Here is a 16,119-nt window from a genome sequence, read left to right as displayed (position 1 = left end):
TACATCACTGTAGTCTCCTCTTCCCTGTATAATAATACTACCTATTAGTATGTGCTGAGAGCTGTATAAAACCTTCCTCATACATTACTGTACAGTCCCCTCCCCCCTGTATAATAATGCCACATATCGGTGTATACCGGGAGCTGCATTATACTCTACACATACATTACTGTACAGTCCCCTCCCCCCTGTATAATAATACCACATATCAGTGTATACCTGGAGCTGCATTATACTCTCCCCATACGTTACTGTACAGTACCCTCCCCCCTGTATAATAATACCACATATCAGTGTATAACTGGAGCTGCATTACACTCTCCTCATACATCACTGTAGTCTCCTCTTCCCTGTATAATAATACCACATATCGGTGTATACCGGGAGCTGCATTATACCCTCCTCATACATCACTGTAGTCTCCTCTTCCCTGTATAATAATACCACATATCGGTGTATACCGGGAGCTGCATTATACCCTCCTCATACATCACTGTAGTCTCCTCTTCCCTGTATAATAATACTACCTATTAGTATGTGCTGAGAGCTGTATAAAACCTTCCTCTTACAAACTGTACAGTCCCCTCCCCCCTGTACAATAATACCACATATCAGTGTATATCTGGAGCTGCATTACACTCTCCTCATACATCACTGTACAGCCCCCTCCCCCCTGTATAATAATGCCACATATCGGTGTATACCGGGAGCTGCATTACACTCTCCTCATACATTACTGTACAGTCCCCTCCCCCCTGTATAATAATGCCACATATCGGTGTATACCGGGAGCTGCATTACACTCTCCTCATACATTACTGTACAGTCCCCTCCCCCCTGTATAATAATACCACATACTGGTGTATACCTGGAGCTGCATTACACTCTCCTCATACATCACTGTACAGCCCCCTCCCCCCTGTATAATAATGCCACATATCGGTGTATACCGGGAGCTGCATTACACTCTCCTCATACATTACTGTACAGTCCCCTCCTCCCTATATAATAATACCACATACTGGTGTATACCTGGAGCTGCATTACACTCTCCTCATACATTACTGCACAGTCCCCTCGCCCCCTGTATAATAATGCCACATATCGGTGTATACCGGGAGCTGCATTACACTCTCCTCATACATTACTGCACAGTCCCCTCCCCCCTGTATAATAATGCCACATATCGGTGTATACCGGGAGCTGCATTACACTCTCCTCATACATTACTGTACAGTCCCCTCCCCCCTGTATAATAATGCCACATATCGGTATATACCGGGAGCTGCATTACACACTCCTCATACATTACTGCACAGTCCCCTCCCCCCCTGTATAATAATGCCACATATCGGTGTATACCGGGAGCTGCATTACACTCTCCTCATACATTACTGCACAGTCCCCTCCCCCCTGTATAATAATGCCACATATCGGTATATACCGGGAGCTGCATTACACTCTCCTCATACATTACTGTACAGTCCCCTCCCCCCCTGTATAATAATACCACATACTGGTGTATACCTGGAGCTGCATTATACTCTCCTCATACATCGCTGTAACCTATAGTAATAATACTACCTATTAGTATGTGCTGAGAGCTGTATAAAACCTTCCTCATACAAACTGTACAGCCCCCTCCCCCCTGTATAATAATGCCACATATCGGTGTATATCGGGAGCTGCATTATACTCTCCCCATACATCACTGTACTGTACCCTCTCCCCTATATAATAATACCACAAATCAGTGTGTGTCAAGAGCTGCATTATACCCTCCTCATACATCGCTGTACAGTACCCTCTCCTTTATAGAATAATTATACGCCATATCTGTATGTGCTGGGAGCTGTATAATACCCTCCTCATATATTACTGTAAAGTCCCCTCTCCTGCAATAATAATACAACCTATGTGCGCTAGGAGGTGACAATACCAGCGCAATTAACTACATCAGCACCTGCCAGGGGGTCACTTCCCTGTCTGCTAGTGCTTTCCCTTCATTTTGATGTGCATTGCACTGCTCAGTGCTCCCAAGCAGGAGACTCTGCAGTTTGATTTGAAAGATGGAAGAGAATGGTCGGTGGGGGCAGAGGTCCTCTTGGAGTAATAATCACATCCGTAGCGGGTGGTGGCACAGAGAATTGCACCTCCTGGGCCCGCTCTAGTTATCGGACAACCCAGTGAGCTTACCGTGTTATCCAGTAAGGAAGCTTCCTTGGGGAAAATAAAACTGTCTATATTTTATCAGAATAAATATCACCATCTCCTGCAGGGGTCCCTGCATGGTGTGTATATAGAAAAGGGAGGAGCATAAATATATTGAATATTGTAAAGCGACAGAGATCTGACGTTTGGTCCAGTATCCCCCTAGTGCAGAGAAGGGGAACCTTCGGCCCTTCAGCTGGTGTTGAACTACACATCCCAACATGCCCTGCAAAGGTTTTAGCATGGCCAAATAGCAAAACTGTAGCAGGGCCTGTTGGTATGTGTAGTTCAACAACAGCTGGAGGACCGAAGGTTCCCCATCTCCTGCCCTAGTGGGTGAGAGCAGAGTCGGACTGGGGCATGAAGGGCCTACCGGGGGAATGCAGTTATAAGGGCCCATACTTGGGGGTGTGGCCAGCCTACAAAGAGGGTGTGGTCAGCCTCTACAGAGGCTTGAAATACACAATAGTTTAGTGCAGTGTAATGCAACATATCTACCATGTATAATACAAGTGCACAGTCTGGAACCTGATCCCTAGAGGAAGGAGTGGGCCCTCAGGCAGTGGGGCCTACCGGTGGTACCCCTATCGGACAGTCCGACCCTGGGTGAGAGAGAAATTGCTTTTGGACTGAAACCGTGTTTAGTTAGTTACATATTACAGTAGAGTGCAAACTCAGAGCATGTTTTTATGTTTACAGACCGGATTGCCGATGAAATTATGGGTCATCATGAAGGAATTACAGGTTTCCAAGCTGTTCTTCAACAAATGAGCAAAATCATTAACTATCCAAGCCCACCACAAGGATCAACTACATTAGGTATGGTCTTTCTATGTGGGCTATCATATGAGCCAATCAGAGGGGCAGATCCGGTTAGCTGCTATACAGGTTAATTAGCTGTTCACTGCAAGTAAATGTCACAATGTTTCGCTGTACAATTAGAAATCTGCAATTTTAATGCAGGTTTTAGTGGTGTTAAAGTGGCTTGTAGCTCACACCTCCAGTCTAGGTGAAAAGTAGGAATTTGTGTTATTTTAATATGAAAAAATGAAAGGATACAGCGCTTCAGAGGCGGAACGCTTCTCAAAATGAATAATAATATATTTGGACGTTTTTAAGTAAGAAAATATGGATGAAGACAACATTTTTCCTGGGTTTTTCTTTAAAACTAAGACAATGGGTTCAGTGATATGGAACATGTATATTGGGTGTGCATTCTCCCATATTAGACCAACAACTGGAGATTGGTGACCTCGGGAGATTGTAAGTCTGCACGATGCATAGTGGACCAATGTCATCTGCTGTGTGATTTCACCCACCGGTGTATTGAGGCTGAGGTTGTCAAATATACAGTAGCGTGGCGAGTTGGCACAGTGAACTCATGGGGGTCAATTCAATTAGGTGCAAGTTGGTGAAAGAGTTTTTCATGAACCTCGCAAACTTCACTCCAATGCGCCCACCTGAGAGATACAGTCACAGGGTCTGGTGACTCAGCCCCTGAGGAAGACCTGTATCGGTCGAAACAGCTGTCGGGCTGTGCCTGTTTGTACACCTGTACTGCTTTTTCCAAAATCCAGGAAGTACAAACACAAGGTTTGACTATCAATGTGTCAGTGGTGCTTTATTGCCACCGTCAAGATGATAGTGCACCAGCGCAGCTATCTTGTTCTGCTTTGAGTGTTGGGCTCCAGATTGTTTTTTATTTTTATATATATATATATATAATGTGTAATCCTCTTTACTTGGTTTTATTGCAGCTTTCTAGTTTAGATACCCTGTTTGGTTACAGTCTGTACTAGGTGGTTTGCTCTAGCACCCATTGACTGAGTGTTTTTATTTTTTTTGTTGTCTGTTATTTTTACTCCCTAACCACTTTACAGAAGAAAAGATTAACAGCCAGTTCAAGTGCAGCATCACAGATTTATTGCACACCTGTTATCCACTGCTGAGAGATGAATATATGGTTTGCCAGATCACACTGAGCCACGAGCTGGAGCAGATTGTCACCCAACTGAAATCCGCAATTGCTTCATACGGTGAGTCCATCCGCTTTGCTGTAGTGACTTCCGAGGAGCTTTCCTTCGGGAAAAGAAAATGATTGCAGCAAGTGCAGTTGAAGATTCTGCTCTTTGGTGGTCATTCCGAGTTGTTCGCTCGTTGTTGTTTTTTTCGCAACGGAGCGATTAGTCACTAATGCGCATGCGCAATGTCCGCAGTGCGACTGCGCCAAGTAAATTTGCTATGCAGTTAGGTATTTTACTCACGGCATTACAAGGTTTTTTCTTCGTTCTGGTGATCGTAATGTGATTGACAGGAAGTGGGTGTTTCTGGGCGGAAACTGGCCGTTTTATGGGTGTGTGCGAAAAAACACTGCTGTTTCTGGGAAAATCGCGGGAGTGTCTGGAGATACGGGGGAGTGTCTGGGCGAACGCTGGGTGTGTTTGTGACGTTAAACTGGGAACGAAACTGACTGAACTGATCGCAGTGGCAGAGTAAGTCTCGAGCTACTCGGAAACTGCTAAGAAGTTTCTATTCGCAATTCTGCTAATCTTTCGTTTGCAATTTTACTATGCTAAGATTCACTCCCAGTAGGCGGCGGCTTAGCGTGTGCAATGCTGCTAAAAGCAGCTTGCGAGCGAACAACTCGGAATGAGGGCCTTTGTCTTAGTCCATTCGCCCTAAACAAGAAAGGAAAGCCGCATGCATAGAGCTCTCGAAAATAAAACACTCTGCTCACATCTGTATTTGTTAACGTAACTGTATTGCTTGGGAAGGAGGTGTATATAACTCATAGAGGGTATTGCGGCTGATGGGTTCTATACATTGCTATTTAATGGGTTTAAAATCTACTGCGCGGTTTCGGAGCATGTTCCGGGGTGCGTTTTGTAAGCTTGATTGTTCTAAGCCTAATGCGGTTACAGAGTACCCCACTTCTTGTGTGATCCTGTGAGTATGTAAGTACTCTTGTCACTTTAATGCAGCAATGGTCATGATCAAGATATTCTGCAGATAACTTCTTGTGGATGGCAGGTGGTGGTATTTATTCAGCCCCTCCCATTGTCTGATTCATTGCTGGGTTATCTCGCCCTCATGTCTTCCCATGGCTGCAGCCAGGGGCGGATTGGGAACTAAGGGGAACATGTACTAAGCAGTGATAAAAGTGGAGAAGTGAGCCAGTGCAGAATTTGCCCACGACAACCAATCAGCATTGACTTAACATTTCTAATTTGCATACTATACAGTTGTATGGAGCAGCTGATTGGTTGCCATGGGAAATTTCTCCACTGGCTCACTTCTCCACTTTTATCACTGCTTGGTACATGTTCCACTTAAAGTGGATCTGGAAAGTGGACAGATTGTGAAAGTGGCCTCGCATGTCCAGCAGAGGTGTACATAGCGTACTGTGTAGACATGGCAGCAGCAACCCCCAATCCCCGAGATTTGCCAGAGAGAGTGCAATGTCCAGCTTCAAGGAGGAAGTTTTAAAAGTAAAAATAAAAAAAATATTAGGGGCATATAATGTCATGCACCAATAGAATTAGGGAGAATATATAATTCTTTAGAAAGAAAAAAATATTTTCTCTAATGTCCTAGGGGATACTGGGATGGTATTTGTACCATGGGATATAGATGGGGTCCATTGGAGTCTGGCACTTTAAGAAATCTTCAGTGTGCTGGCTCCTCCCCTCTATGCCCCTCCTACAGACTCTGTCTAGGAACACTGTGCCCGAGGAGACGGACATACTTTGTGAAGGAGAATAAACAAGAATAGCGGTGAGTCAACAAACCAACACACAATAACAAAGGATAGCAATACTAACTAGAACAGGAACAGGGATAACAACAGCAGGTCCAACCAAGAAATGTACAAGGTAAGTAGAAACACGAAGCACTGAGTCGGGCGCCCAGTATCCCCTACGGACTACGAGGAATCCTCCCTGTGGGACCAGTGGCCAATCCGCCCCTGGCTACAATTACCCTTTCATTGGTTCACTAGAAGGGAAAAAGTAATTGGTTGTTGTGGGCCACTACAGCATCACTGGTCTTGGAAATCGTGGGTTAAATGATACAGTAGTTGACCTCACTAGGTGACTCTCCCTAAGGCCTGGACTTTCCAGAGAGGACTAAAATCTAAGTCCCTGTATTATGTTCATGTTTGGTGTATTTTATGCAAGTGTAAAGCACGTTGAGTCTCATTAGAGAAAAGAGCTATGCAGTATAAGTAAATTACTGTTATCACATTAACAGTGGTATACACCCTGTGTGATTGTACTTGGTGGAAAAATTAATACCTTGTTTCGGACAAGGGGACCTGTGGGTACAGAGGTTTCTGCTGGTGTCCCTTGGAGATTACCTTTTGCGGGGTGTAGGCTTCATTGGGACGAGTAAAGGGCAGGGGTACTGGAATGACAGCATGACGGCTCTGCTGTCCAGGTTCCTATTTGTGTTACAACTTGCCTTTTTTTGGCCTGTATTGAGACTACCAATCGCCATGGTAGCCGCTATTGACGTCTAATTACCCCTTAGTTTTAAGCTGCTGTTATGTGCTTAGATAAACAGTACTGTAACCATTGTTCTTGCTTTTTCTTTTTCTTTTATTAGAACCCAAAGGAAATCTTATTCAGTCATTAATGGACCAATCGTCTATGAAACCTCAGGATATGCAAATGAATCCTGTTCGTAAGCAGATGAATCTTCTCCTGCGTAACATGGAAGAGTGCGCACAATCTTTAGACAATCACAGCTTTACCCTTAACCTCGTTCGCCACTTTTTTACATACATAGACACCTTGGCCAAAGCTATTGTCCAAAGTATAAATTCAGAGTCGGGTAAGTTGTAGCAGGCAGACGGACTAGCGGAATAGTCCTCAAACTCTCACATGGATTGTCTGATTATGGTTAAGGTGTAGTAACTTCAGTCTCACTCAGGGATAGGTTTGGTCTTTACTGCTATTTTTGGAACTATGAAAGGACAAAAATAAAATTTCCTGTTTAGTCATACCTATGTGTGCAGGATCATCATCTAAGAAACATATTGATATTTTGACCTAATTTATATTTAGAACATTAGAGTGAGACAGTAAAAACAGAGTGCTCCTACTTTCTGCTTAATATTGGCTTTACACTTAAATAACACAGACATTGGCATAACAGTGCCCCTGTTTTCTCACGATCTGCCCGCACTAAACAAGAAATTGGCATTTAAAGTAATTTTCTCTAGCATCCATAAGGTATATTGGGGAGACTTAGTACGTCGGGTATAGACGGGGTCCAAAGGAGCCGGTGCACTTTAAATTTCCTCCCTGGGTGTGCTGTCTCCTCCCCTCCATGCCCCCTCCTACAGGCAGTTTAGAAAAAAGTGCCCTCAGGAGCGAATGCACATCTGAGTGTTTTCTTCACTTTCTTTTAAACTTTTATTATTTTCGGTATGCTGTTTGGGCAACAGCATACCTGCACCGTGCTAGTTTGGGGGAGGAGGGGTGGTCACCGGCCTTGCAAGGTGTCAGAGCCACCTCCCCTGCTGCATTACCACCATCCTGAGAGGTTGTTTGTACAGTGAGGCACTTAGCTGTCGCAATCCCAGCACACCGCACACCGCTTACAATAGCCTGAAGGTGACGACAGTGGTGAGTACAAACCGGGGGCCCCGCTAGGGGGTCCCCAGGTTCAAAGTGCGGCTGACACGCAGGGGAGGCATACAGGACCCTCTCGGGGGAAATCTGCTATAGCCCCCTGTGTACACTGGCTAGCGGTGGGTTAAACTAGCACTTGTGTGATGTTTTTAAGCTAATTGGGTGTCTTTGCCAGTGTAAAGAACATTGTAGCTCCAACACCATTAGGGGGGCGGTGGTATTTTGGCTCCTTCCTCTATTCTCTATTCTGTTTAAGATGGGATGTTGCCCATAGCAACCAAGTAGATGCAAGGTATTATCTTCTAGAAGGTGCTAGATAAATGAGAAGTAGAATCTGATTGGTTGCTATGGGCAACATCCCATTTTAAATAGAACTCCCATCTTAGTAAATTTACCCCCAAGTGTCAAAAAGATTTTTACACACTTTCCCATTTTCTCCTGAAGGTAGGAAATTCTGGGAAGAACCCTCGGGGGTTGACGTATCAGTTTCTCGACTGTCAAAAAAGGCGGTACTGCCTGTCCCGGGCTCCTTTACCATAAAGGACCCCGGGGACAGAAAAATAGAGACTACACTAAAGTCTATCTACACAGCAGCAGGTGTATCGCAAAGGCTGGTCATAGCTGGTTGCTGGATGACCCATGCCATTCACACGTGGGCTTCTCAAATTCAGGAGGGCCTCGCCGGGGATATGCCTCTGGACACTACATCCTGTGTGACCCGCTCAAGGAGATGGGCAATATTAATGCTAGGACCTCTGCCATGGCAGTTTCGGCGTGCAGGGCTTTGTGGTTGCGTCAATGGATAGCGGACGCAGAGTCCAAGTGCAGTGTGGAATCTCTCCCCTTTTCTGGGGAATGGCTATTTGGGGTTGAGTTGGATACGTGGATTTCTAAAGTTACTGCGGGGAAATCCACGTTTCTCTCCTCTGGGGCCCCACTGGCTAGACATTCCTACCCGGGGCCATCTGTTCATTCCTTTCGGTCTAACAGATTTCGAACTAGGGCCAGATGTGCCTCCAATGCGGCTAGAGGCACCAGAGGTAAGACAAGTAGACCTGCGAACATCGGTTCTCAGGAACAGAAAAACTGTTCTGCTTCCACTAAGTCCTCAGAATGACGGTGCCCATCCACCCTGAGGGGAGCTCAACTGCATCCCTTCAGTCGCATCTGGGAAAGCTCCTGCCAGGATACCTGGGTAAAGGACCTCATTTCTCAGGTCTACAAGCTGGAGTTTGACGGTGCTCCTCCCCAATGATTTTTCAAATCAAGATTATCAGCTTTGGAGGATATGCAAGTTACGTTGCAACATGCCATCCAAAAGTTAGTCCAGTCCCACGTCATTGTTCCCGTACCAATACAACAACGGGGAAAGGGTTATTACTCCAACCTGTTTGTGGTACCGAAGCCTGACGGTTCGGTAAGGCCCATTTTGAATCTAAAGTCCTTTGAACCCTTATCTCAGGGTTTTCAAGTTCAAGATGGAATACTTAAGAGCAGTGATTGTGGGCCAGGAAGAATAGGAATTCATGGTTTCCCTGGATATCAAGGACGCCTACCTTCATATTCCAATTTGGCCACCTCATCAGGCATTATCTGAGGTTTGCCCTACTGTACGATCACTACCACTTTCTGGCACTACCCTTCAGCCTGTCCACAGCTCTGAGGGTATTCACAAAAGTAATGGTGGAGATGATGTTCCAGCTCCGGGTCCAGGGGGGGGTCAATGTTGTCCCTTACCTGGAAGATCTCATGATAAAAGCAAGATCCAGGTAGCTTTTATTGCTACAAATCGACAGCACTATCCAACTTCTGTCACACCATGGGTGGATTCTCAATTTACAGAAGTCCCACCTGGAGCCAACTCAGTGGCCCCTGTTCCCCAGTGGCCCCAGATGGTCAGCCCATGAATCCCTCCTTCCAATCAACATTCTGGACCTTTGGGCGATATACAGTGCTCTGCTTCAGGCCTCTCCTCTACTCAAGGATCATGCCATCCAAGTACAGTTGGACAATGCCACAACATTGGCGTACATCAATTGGCAAGGAGGGACAGAAAGCAGAGCCTGCATGTTAGAGGTGTCAAAGATACTCCTCTGGGCGGAAAAAAATGCAAGAGCAATGTCTGCAATCTTCATTCCGAGAGTGGACAACTGGAAGTGGACTTCCTGAGTCGTCACGATCTCCACCCGGGGGAGTGGGGGCTCCACCATCAGGTGTTTCAGCAGATCATCGACCGGTGGGGCGGCCCACAAATAGACATGATGGCTACTCGACTCAACAATAATCTTCACTGATATTGCTCACGAACCAGGGACCCTCAGGCGAGGGCAGTGGATGCACTGACGTTGCCTTGGCCTTACCGGCTGGTCTACCTATTTCCTCCGATTTCCGTTGCTTCCAAGGGTTGCCCCGGATTGGCCTCAGAGGGCATGGTACGCGGATCTTCTGGACATGTCCGTCGCAGACCCTTGGCCTCTACCACTAGGAAGAGTTCTTCTTCAGCAAGGACCGTTCGTCTACCCTCACTTACAGCGACTTCGTTTGTTGTCATGAAGGTTTAGCGGAAAATCCTAGCTCATAAGGGCCTTTCCAAAAGAGTCATTGCATGGTTCAGGCCAGGAAACCATCAAAACATTATCCGCATATCTGGAAGAGATGTCTTTTCATGCGAGAAACGCTCGTATCTGCCTGCGGAGTTCCACTTGGGGCGATTCCTTCGTTTCCTACAAGCTGGTGTGGATATGGGCTTATGTCTGGGTTCTATTAAGGTACAGATTTCGGCCCTCTCAATTTTCTTTCAGAAGAAATTGGCAGTATTGCCAGAAGTTCATACCTTCTTGCAAGGAGTACCTCACATTCAACCTCCTTTTGTGCCGCCCACGGCACCCTGGGATTTGAATGTAATGTTGGAATTTCTACAGTCCTACTGTTTTGAACCTCTGATGATGGTCGAAGTCAAGTACCTCACGTGGAAGACGGTGATGTTATTGGCCCTGGCTTCTGCTCGACGTGTCTCAGAATTAGGGGCCTTATCATGTAAAACTCCCTACTTGGTCTTTTACGAGGACAGAGCGCTCCGCTCAAGACTAGGCAGCAGTTTCTGACGAAGGTTTTCTCTGCATTCCACTTGAATCAACCTATTGTGGTTCCTTCAAGTTCTGGCACTTCTGCTCCTCCGGAGGCATTGGATGCTGTGCGAGCATTGAAGATCTATGTCAAGCGTACGGCTTGGATCAGAAAGATGGATTTCTTGTTCATGCTCTATGATGCGCAGAAAAAGAGTTGTCCTTCAAAGTAGTCCTTTGCTCATTGGCTTAGACTTACTATCCAACAGGCCTATGTGTCGGCAGCCTTACCTGTTCCTAAGTCTCTGAAGGCCCACTGTACAAGATCGGTGGGCTCTTCCTGGGCGGCTGCCCGTGGAGTCTCGGCCTTGCAACTATGCTGAGCTGCTACCTGGTCGGGGAAGAACACCTTTGTGAAGTTCTGCAGGTTTGATACCCTGGTCAAAGTGGATACCCAGTTTGGGAAGGCGGTGCTGCAGAAGTCTCCCCACATTCCCGTCTGTTCTGGAAGCTTTGGGACGTCCCCATCGTACGAAGTCTCCCCAATATCCCTTATAGATGCTAGAGAAAATAAGATTTGAATTACCTACTTGTAAATCCTTTTCCCCTAGTCCATAAGGGATATTGGGCGCCCGCCTCAGTGCGTCGCCTTTTCTGCAGGTTCTCTTCTATCGTTACCTGTTCAGCTGTTGCTATTTGTTGTTTCCAGCCGTTGCTGGTTGTTTTATGTTCGTGGTGTGTAAATCTCGCCACTTATTGTTATGTTCCTTCCCTCAAGTATGTCCTTTCTCCTTCGAGCACTGTTTTACTTATAACTGCCTGTGGGAGGGGGCATGGAGGGGAGGAGCCAGCACACACAGTGAAGGAATTTAAAGTGCAGCGGCTCCTTTGGACCCTGTCTATACCCCATCGTACTAAGTCTCCCCAATATCCCTTATGGACTACGAGAAAAGGATTTACCGGTAGGTAATTAAAATCCTTTTTTCTGATTTTGTTTTGTACCAACTTCAGACATCAATATATGTATATTATATCTGTAAAATGCACAGATTTGTGCAGTGATAGACATCTAGGTACAGATGTGTCCTGGTATATCTAGCCTGGAAAGAGTAAATCACACCTAGCGGTGTAGCATTGTTTTCACGTGGATGTGCATCATTGCAACGTGATGTCACATTACTGCTTAACAAGCCTGCAGTGATTCATTTAATATGTGACATCTTGGTGCGACTGAGTCTGAATGTATACAAAGCACAACGAAACTTGGCGTAAAAGCCACCGTCGCAGCAACGGAGCGCTCTGTATACAGACACAGGCTCTATCGCACACAGATACTTGTGTCACATATCAAATTAATCAGTGCAGTCTCGTTAAGCGGTTTTGTTGCATTGCACTTGAGCAAAAAGTTGCACGGAAACTTTGCACTACAAAAAGGGATGTTTGGTGCAACAGCAGCAAATAGTATTTGAGGTCACATCTTTATTACTGACATAATCTTCTGACGTAATGCCAAGATATTATGCTTGACTGGTTGGTTGGCTGCATTATGACCAGGTGTTGGGTGAAGGCTCCTATAGGTGCCAAGTTTTGTTCTCTCAGTTTGACCAAAGGCCTGCACCAGAATACATGGATAATGTCCCAGCAGAGCCAAAAGCAGCAGCATCTGGATTTCTGACATCTTACATATAGTTTGAGATCGGATTGGTTCTTTGGTCTTGGATTAACAACAGATGTATTCTTCATTTCTTTGTAGATACCTCATTAGAAGTGAGGGTAGGAAATCCTTTTGTCCTTCTGCAACAAAAGCCTTCACAGTTGATTTCTCATTTGTTGTTTGAGCGGCAAGTTTCTCCAGAAAGGTAAATTATCCAAACATCACACTGCATAATGCTTTTTGCGTGACATGTCCTGGTCCTGCGGGTGCGTATGAATCCTCTCTTATACAAATGTGTGATCTTTACATGTAATCGGGCGGATTGGTGTGCCCAGGACGCCAGACCAGATTCCGTTTTGCCGGTCCGGCGTACCTTCATTGGCTGGCCATCAATCCCTATGCAGGCCACCGCCAGCCGCGGTCGCGGCAGCGCTCTCTGTGCATCTAAAAAATGGCCGTCGTCGGATCGGCATTGTCGAAAACAGGCAAACCTGTCTGAAATGCCCGCTAATTGAATACTGCACTGTCTGATCCTCTCCGTCGGAGAGAGAATCCAACATGGATTGAATAGACCCCCTAATATGCTTTAAAAGTGTGTAAAATATGAATATTCTTGTGTACAAGCGCAAGAGGAAGTAGTAATAAAAAAAATCAAATAATAATGTGAGTTAAATTGACTGATAAACAGAAGATAAAGAATGATCTTGGCAAACAGAAATGAACGTGACGCTGCATTCATTCTTATGTCATAACAGTTTGAGGCATTTATTTGGAAAATTATGCTGCTCAATCATAATTTCTCTTACGTCCTAGAGGATACTGGGGTCCATTTGAGTTCCATGGGGTATAGAAGGGTCCATTAGGAGCCATGGGCACATTAAGAAATTGATAGTGTGGGCTGGCTCCTCCCTCTATGCCCCTCCTACCAGACTCAGTTTAGAAAATGTGCCCGGAGGAGCCGGTCACGCTTAGGAAGCTCCTGAAGAGTTTTCTGCTTTTATTTTCTTTTTTTATTGTTTTCAGGCAGGTCTGGCTGGCACCAAACTGCCTGCTTCGTGGGACTTAGGGGGGTTGGGGAACGGCCCAACCTCCCTGGGGTTAATAGTACTGTTCACCGCTTACAGGACACTGAGGGTCATATTCGCAAGCCCCACCACAGCGAGCGTACAGAACTGCAGCACACCGCCACCCCTAACAGAGCCAGATGTCAGAAGGGTGGTGAGTAGGTGGCCGGCTGTAATGGCGTCACAAGGGTAGGAGCGCAGCGCTGACATGCAGGCTGCGCTCCAGGCTTCAGAGACACTGTAGTGACCGCTGTGAGGGGCGAGCTGAAGCCACTAAATAAACCCCCACTGGCAGGGCACTACAGGGGTTTTAACCCACTGTAGAACAGAATAATTACCTCAGCCAGTATAAAAAACCTGGGAAGACCGTGCGCCATTAAGGGGGCGGGGCTTCACTCTGAGTGGATCCAGCAGCTCACCAGCGCCATTTTCACTCTGCAGCTATACACAGGCAGATTGACAGGGAAGCGCAGCTCCTTCACAAGGACTCCAGGACACCTCAGCAGTACCAGGGCGGGGGTCAATGCAGGGGGGCGGAGCAATATTTGGTGTACTAAGCCCTGTTAAGGGTACTTAGTTTGCGACCCATCTAAACTTGTTATTTAGCTATAGGGGCGCAGTGTAGCAGGCTCCATTATACTCTGTCTCTCCATAGGAGGGCTCTGTGTGGGTTAACTGTGCTTTTAACCGATTTCCTGTGTGTGTATTTTTCTCAATCTGGGGGATCACTGCTGTGTACTCAGGATAGTACACATTCTCAGGCTAGCGGATCTGAACCAGTATGGTTAGATTCATTAAAAGGGATGATTTCAAATATTTTGAATAAATAATTCCAAAATGAGAAGGAGACGCAATAGTTAAGGCAATCTGTTGATGACCTGATGAATAGAGATTCAGCGGTCATTCCAGCGTCTCAGACCCCTGCCATTTGACCACAGAAGCGTACTCTGGCCCAAATCATGCATGCTGATACCGATGATGATGATGTATCAGACCCAGAGGAGGGTGAGGTGGACTCTGATGCAGCTTTTTCACAGGGAATACAGGCCCTGATAGAAGCTATTAGAGAGGTCCTGCAAATCCCGGATAAGTTATCAGAGGATGAGGAGGAATCTTATTTTAATGTGAAAAAGAAATCCTCAGCTACTTCCCCTGCATCTAAGGAATTGTGGGGGGTCATTCCGAACCGATCGCACGCTGCGTTTCTTCGCAGCCGTGCGATCGGGTCAGAACTGCACATGCGTGGCGGCTGCATTGCGCAGCGACGCCTCCAATGAAGAAAGAGGCGACCGCAAGAAGATTGACAGGAGGAAGGCGGATCTGGGCGTCAACTCACCGTTTTCGGAGCGTGGAGATCCGAACGCAGGCATGTCGAGGCGTTTGGTCTGTGGATGTCAGACGTCAATACCGGGACCTGCAACGCTGAAGTGATCGCACAGGGTGAGTAACTCTTACCCTAGTCTACTTCTGCACAAAACTTTTTTTTTTTGCATAGCAGGGCTGCACAAGCGTTTGCAGCCTTGCTATGCTAAAATCCACTCCCCCATAGGTGGCGTTTAGTTGATCGCACGGGCAGCAAAACGTTGCTACATGCGATCAACTCGGAATGACCCCCTGAATTCCCTATTTGAAGCAACTTTGGTAAATCCTGACAAGAAGTTTCAGGTCCCAAAACGGTTACTCACATCCGTCCCGTTTCCTCAGGATGATAGGAAAAAATGTGAAAACCCACCGATGATAGACGCATCAGTTTCTAGGCTGACTCGTAAGATAGTTGTACCTGTTCCTGGGGCAGCTTCCTTGAAGGATGCTGCAGACCACAAGATTGAGACCACTCTCAAATCTCTGTACACAGCTGTGGGGGTGGCCCAGAGACCCACTATAGCTTGTGCATGGATATCTAGGCCCATTGCAAAATGGTCAGGTAATCTAATTGACGGATTAGATTCCTTATTCAGTGGGGAGATAATTTTACTCCTACAAAATATACAGGATTCTGCTAACTTTATGGTGGAAGCCATAAAGGAAATTGGAAAAAAGGAAATTGGTCTACTCAATGCACGCACCACTGCCGTGGCAGGGGCTTGTGGCTACGCCAGTGGACAGCGGACGCAGATTCCAGGAAAGGCGTAGAAAGTCTACCTTTCACAGGTGAAGCCCTTTTTGGAGATGAACTGGATATGTGGATATCCAAGGCTACGGCGGGTAAGTCTACATACTTTCCTTCCGCAGCTCCCCCGGCTAAAAAAAATCCTACACTGCTCCAACTCTGCAGTCCTTTCGGACAGTGAAGTTTAAAAACAAAACCAAAGGTACTTCTACGGGCTTCAAAGGCAATAGAGGTAAACCCAGATAACCAGCAACTGCAGGTTCATAGGAACAGAACCCCGGTTCTGCTTCCTCTAAGCCTTCAGCTTGACAGTGGTCCGCACTGCCTGGAAGACAGGCAGGTGGGAGCCCGATTGAGATTCTTCAGTCACATGGGCAACGTC

The 16,119-nt window shown here is 46.3% G+C and overlaps 1 protein-coding gene across 1 annotated transcript in view; it reads left to right on the top strand.

Annotated features, from left to right (window-relative positions):
* ZFYVE26 (zinc finger FYVE-type containing 26) overlaps positions 1-16,119 on the top strand; it is a 138,050-nt gene that overhangs the window by 63,986 nt on the left and 57,945 nt on the right. Inside the window, exons 16-19 of the mRNA XM_063948177.1 lie at positions 2,911-3,030; positions 4,092-4,247; positions 6,814-7,041; positions 12,663-12,768. Of these exons, the coding sequence (XP_063804247.1) occupies positions 2,911-3,030; positions 4,092-4,247; positions 6,814-7,041; positions 12,663-12,768 (610 nt within the window). The remainder of the gene's footprint in view (positions 1-2,910; positions 3,031-4,091; positions 4,248-6,813; positions 7,042-12,662; positions 12,769-16,119) is intronic.

This window comes from Pseudophryne corroboree, chromosome 12 (assembly GCF_028390025.1).
Source record: "Pseudophryne corroboree isolate aPseCor3 chromosome 12, aPseCor3.hap2, whole genome shotgun sequence".
NCBI lineage: Eukaryota > Metazoa > Chordata > Amphibia > Anura > Myobatrachidae > Pseudophryne > Pseudophryne corroboree.
This window is presented reverse-complemented; position numbering and strand designations above follow the sequence as displayed.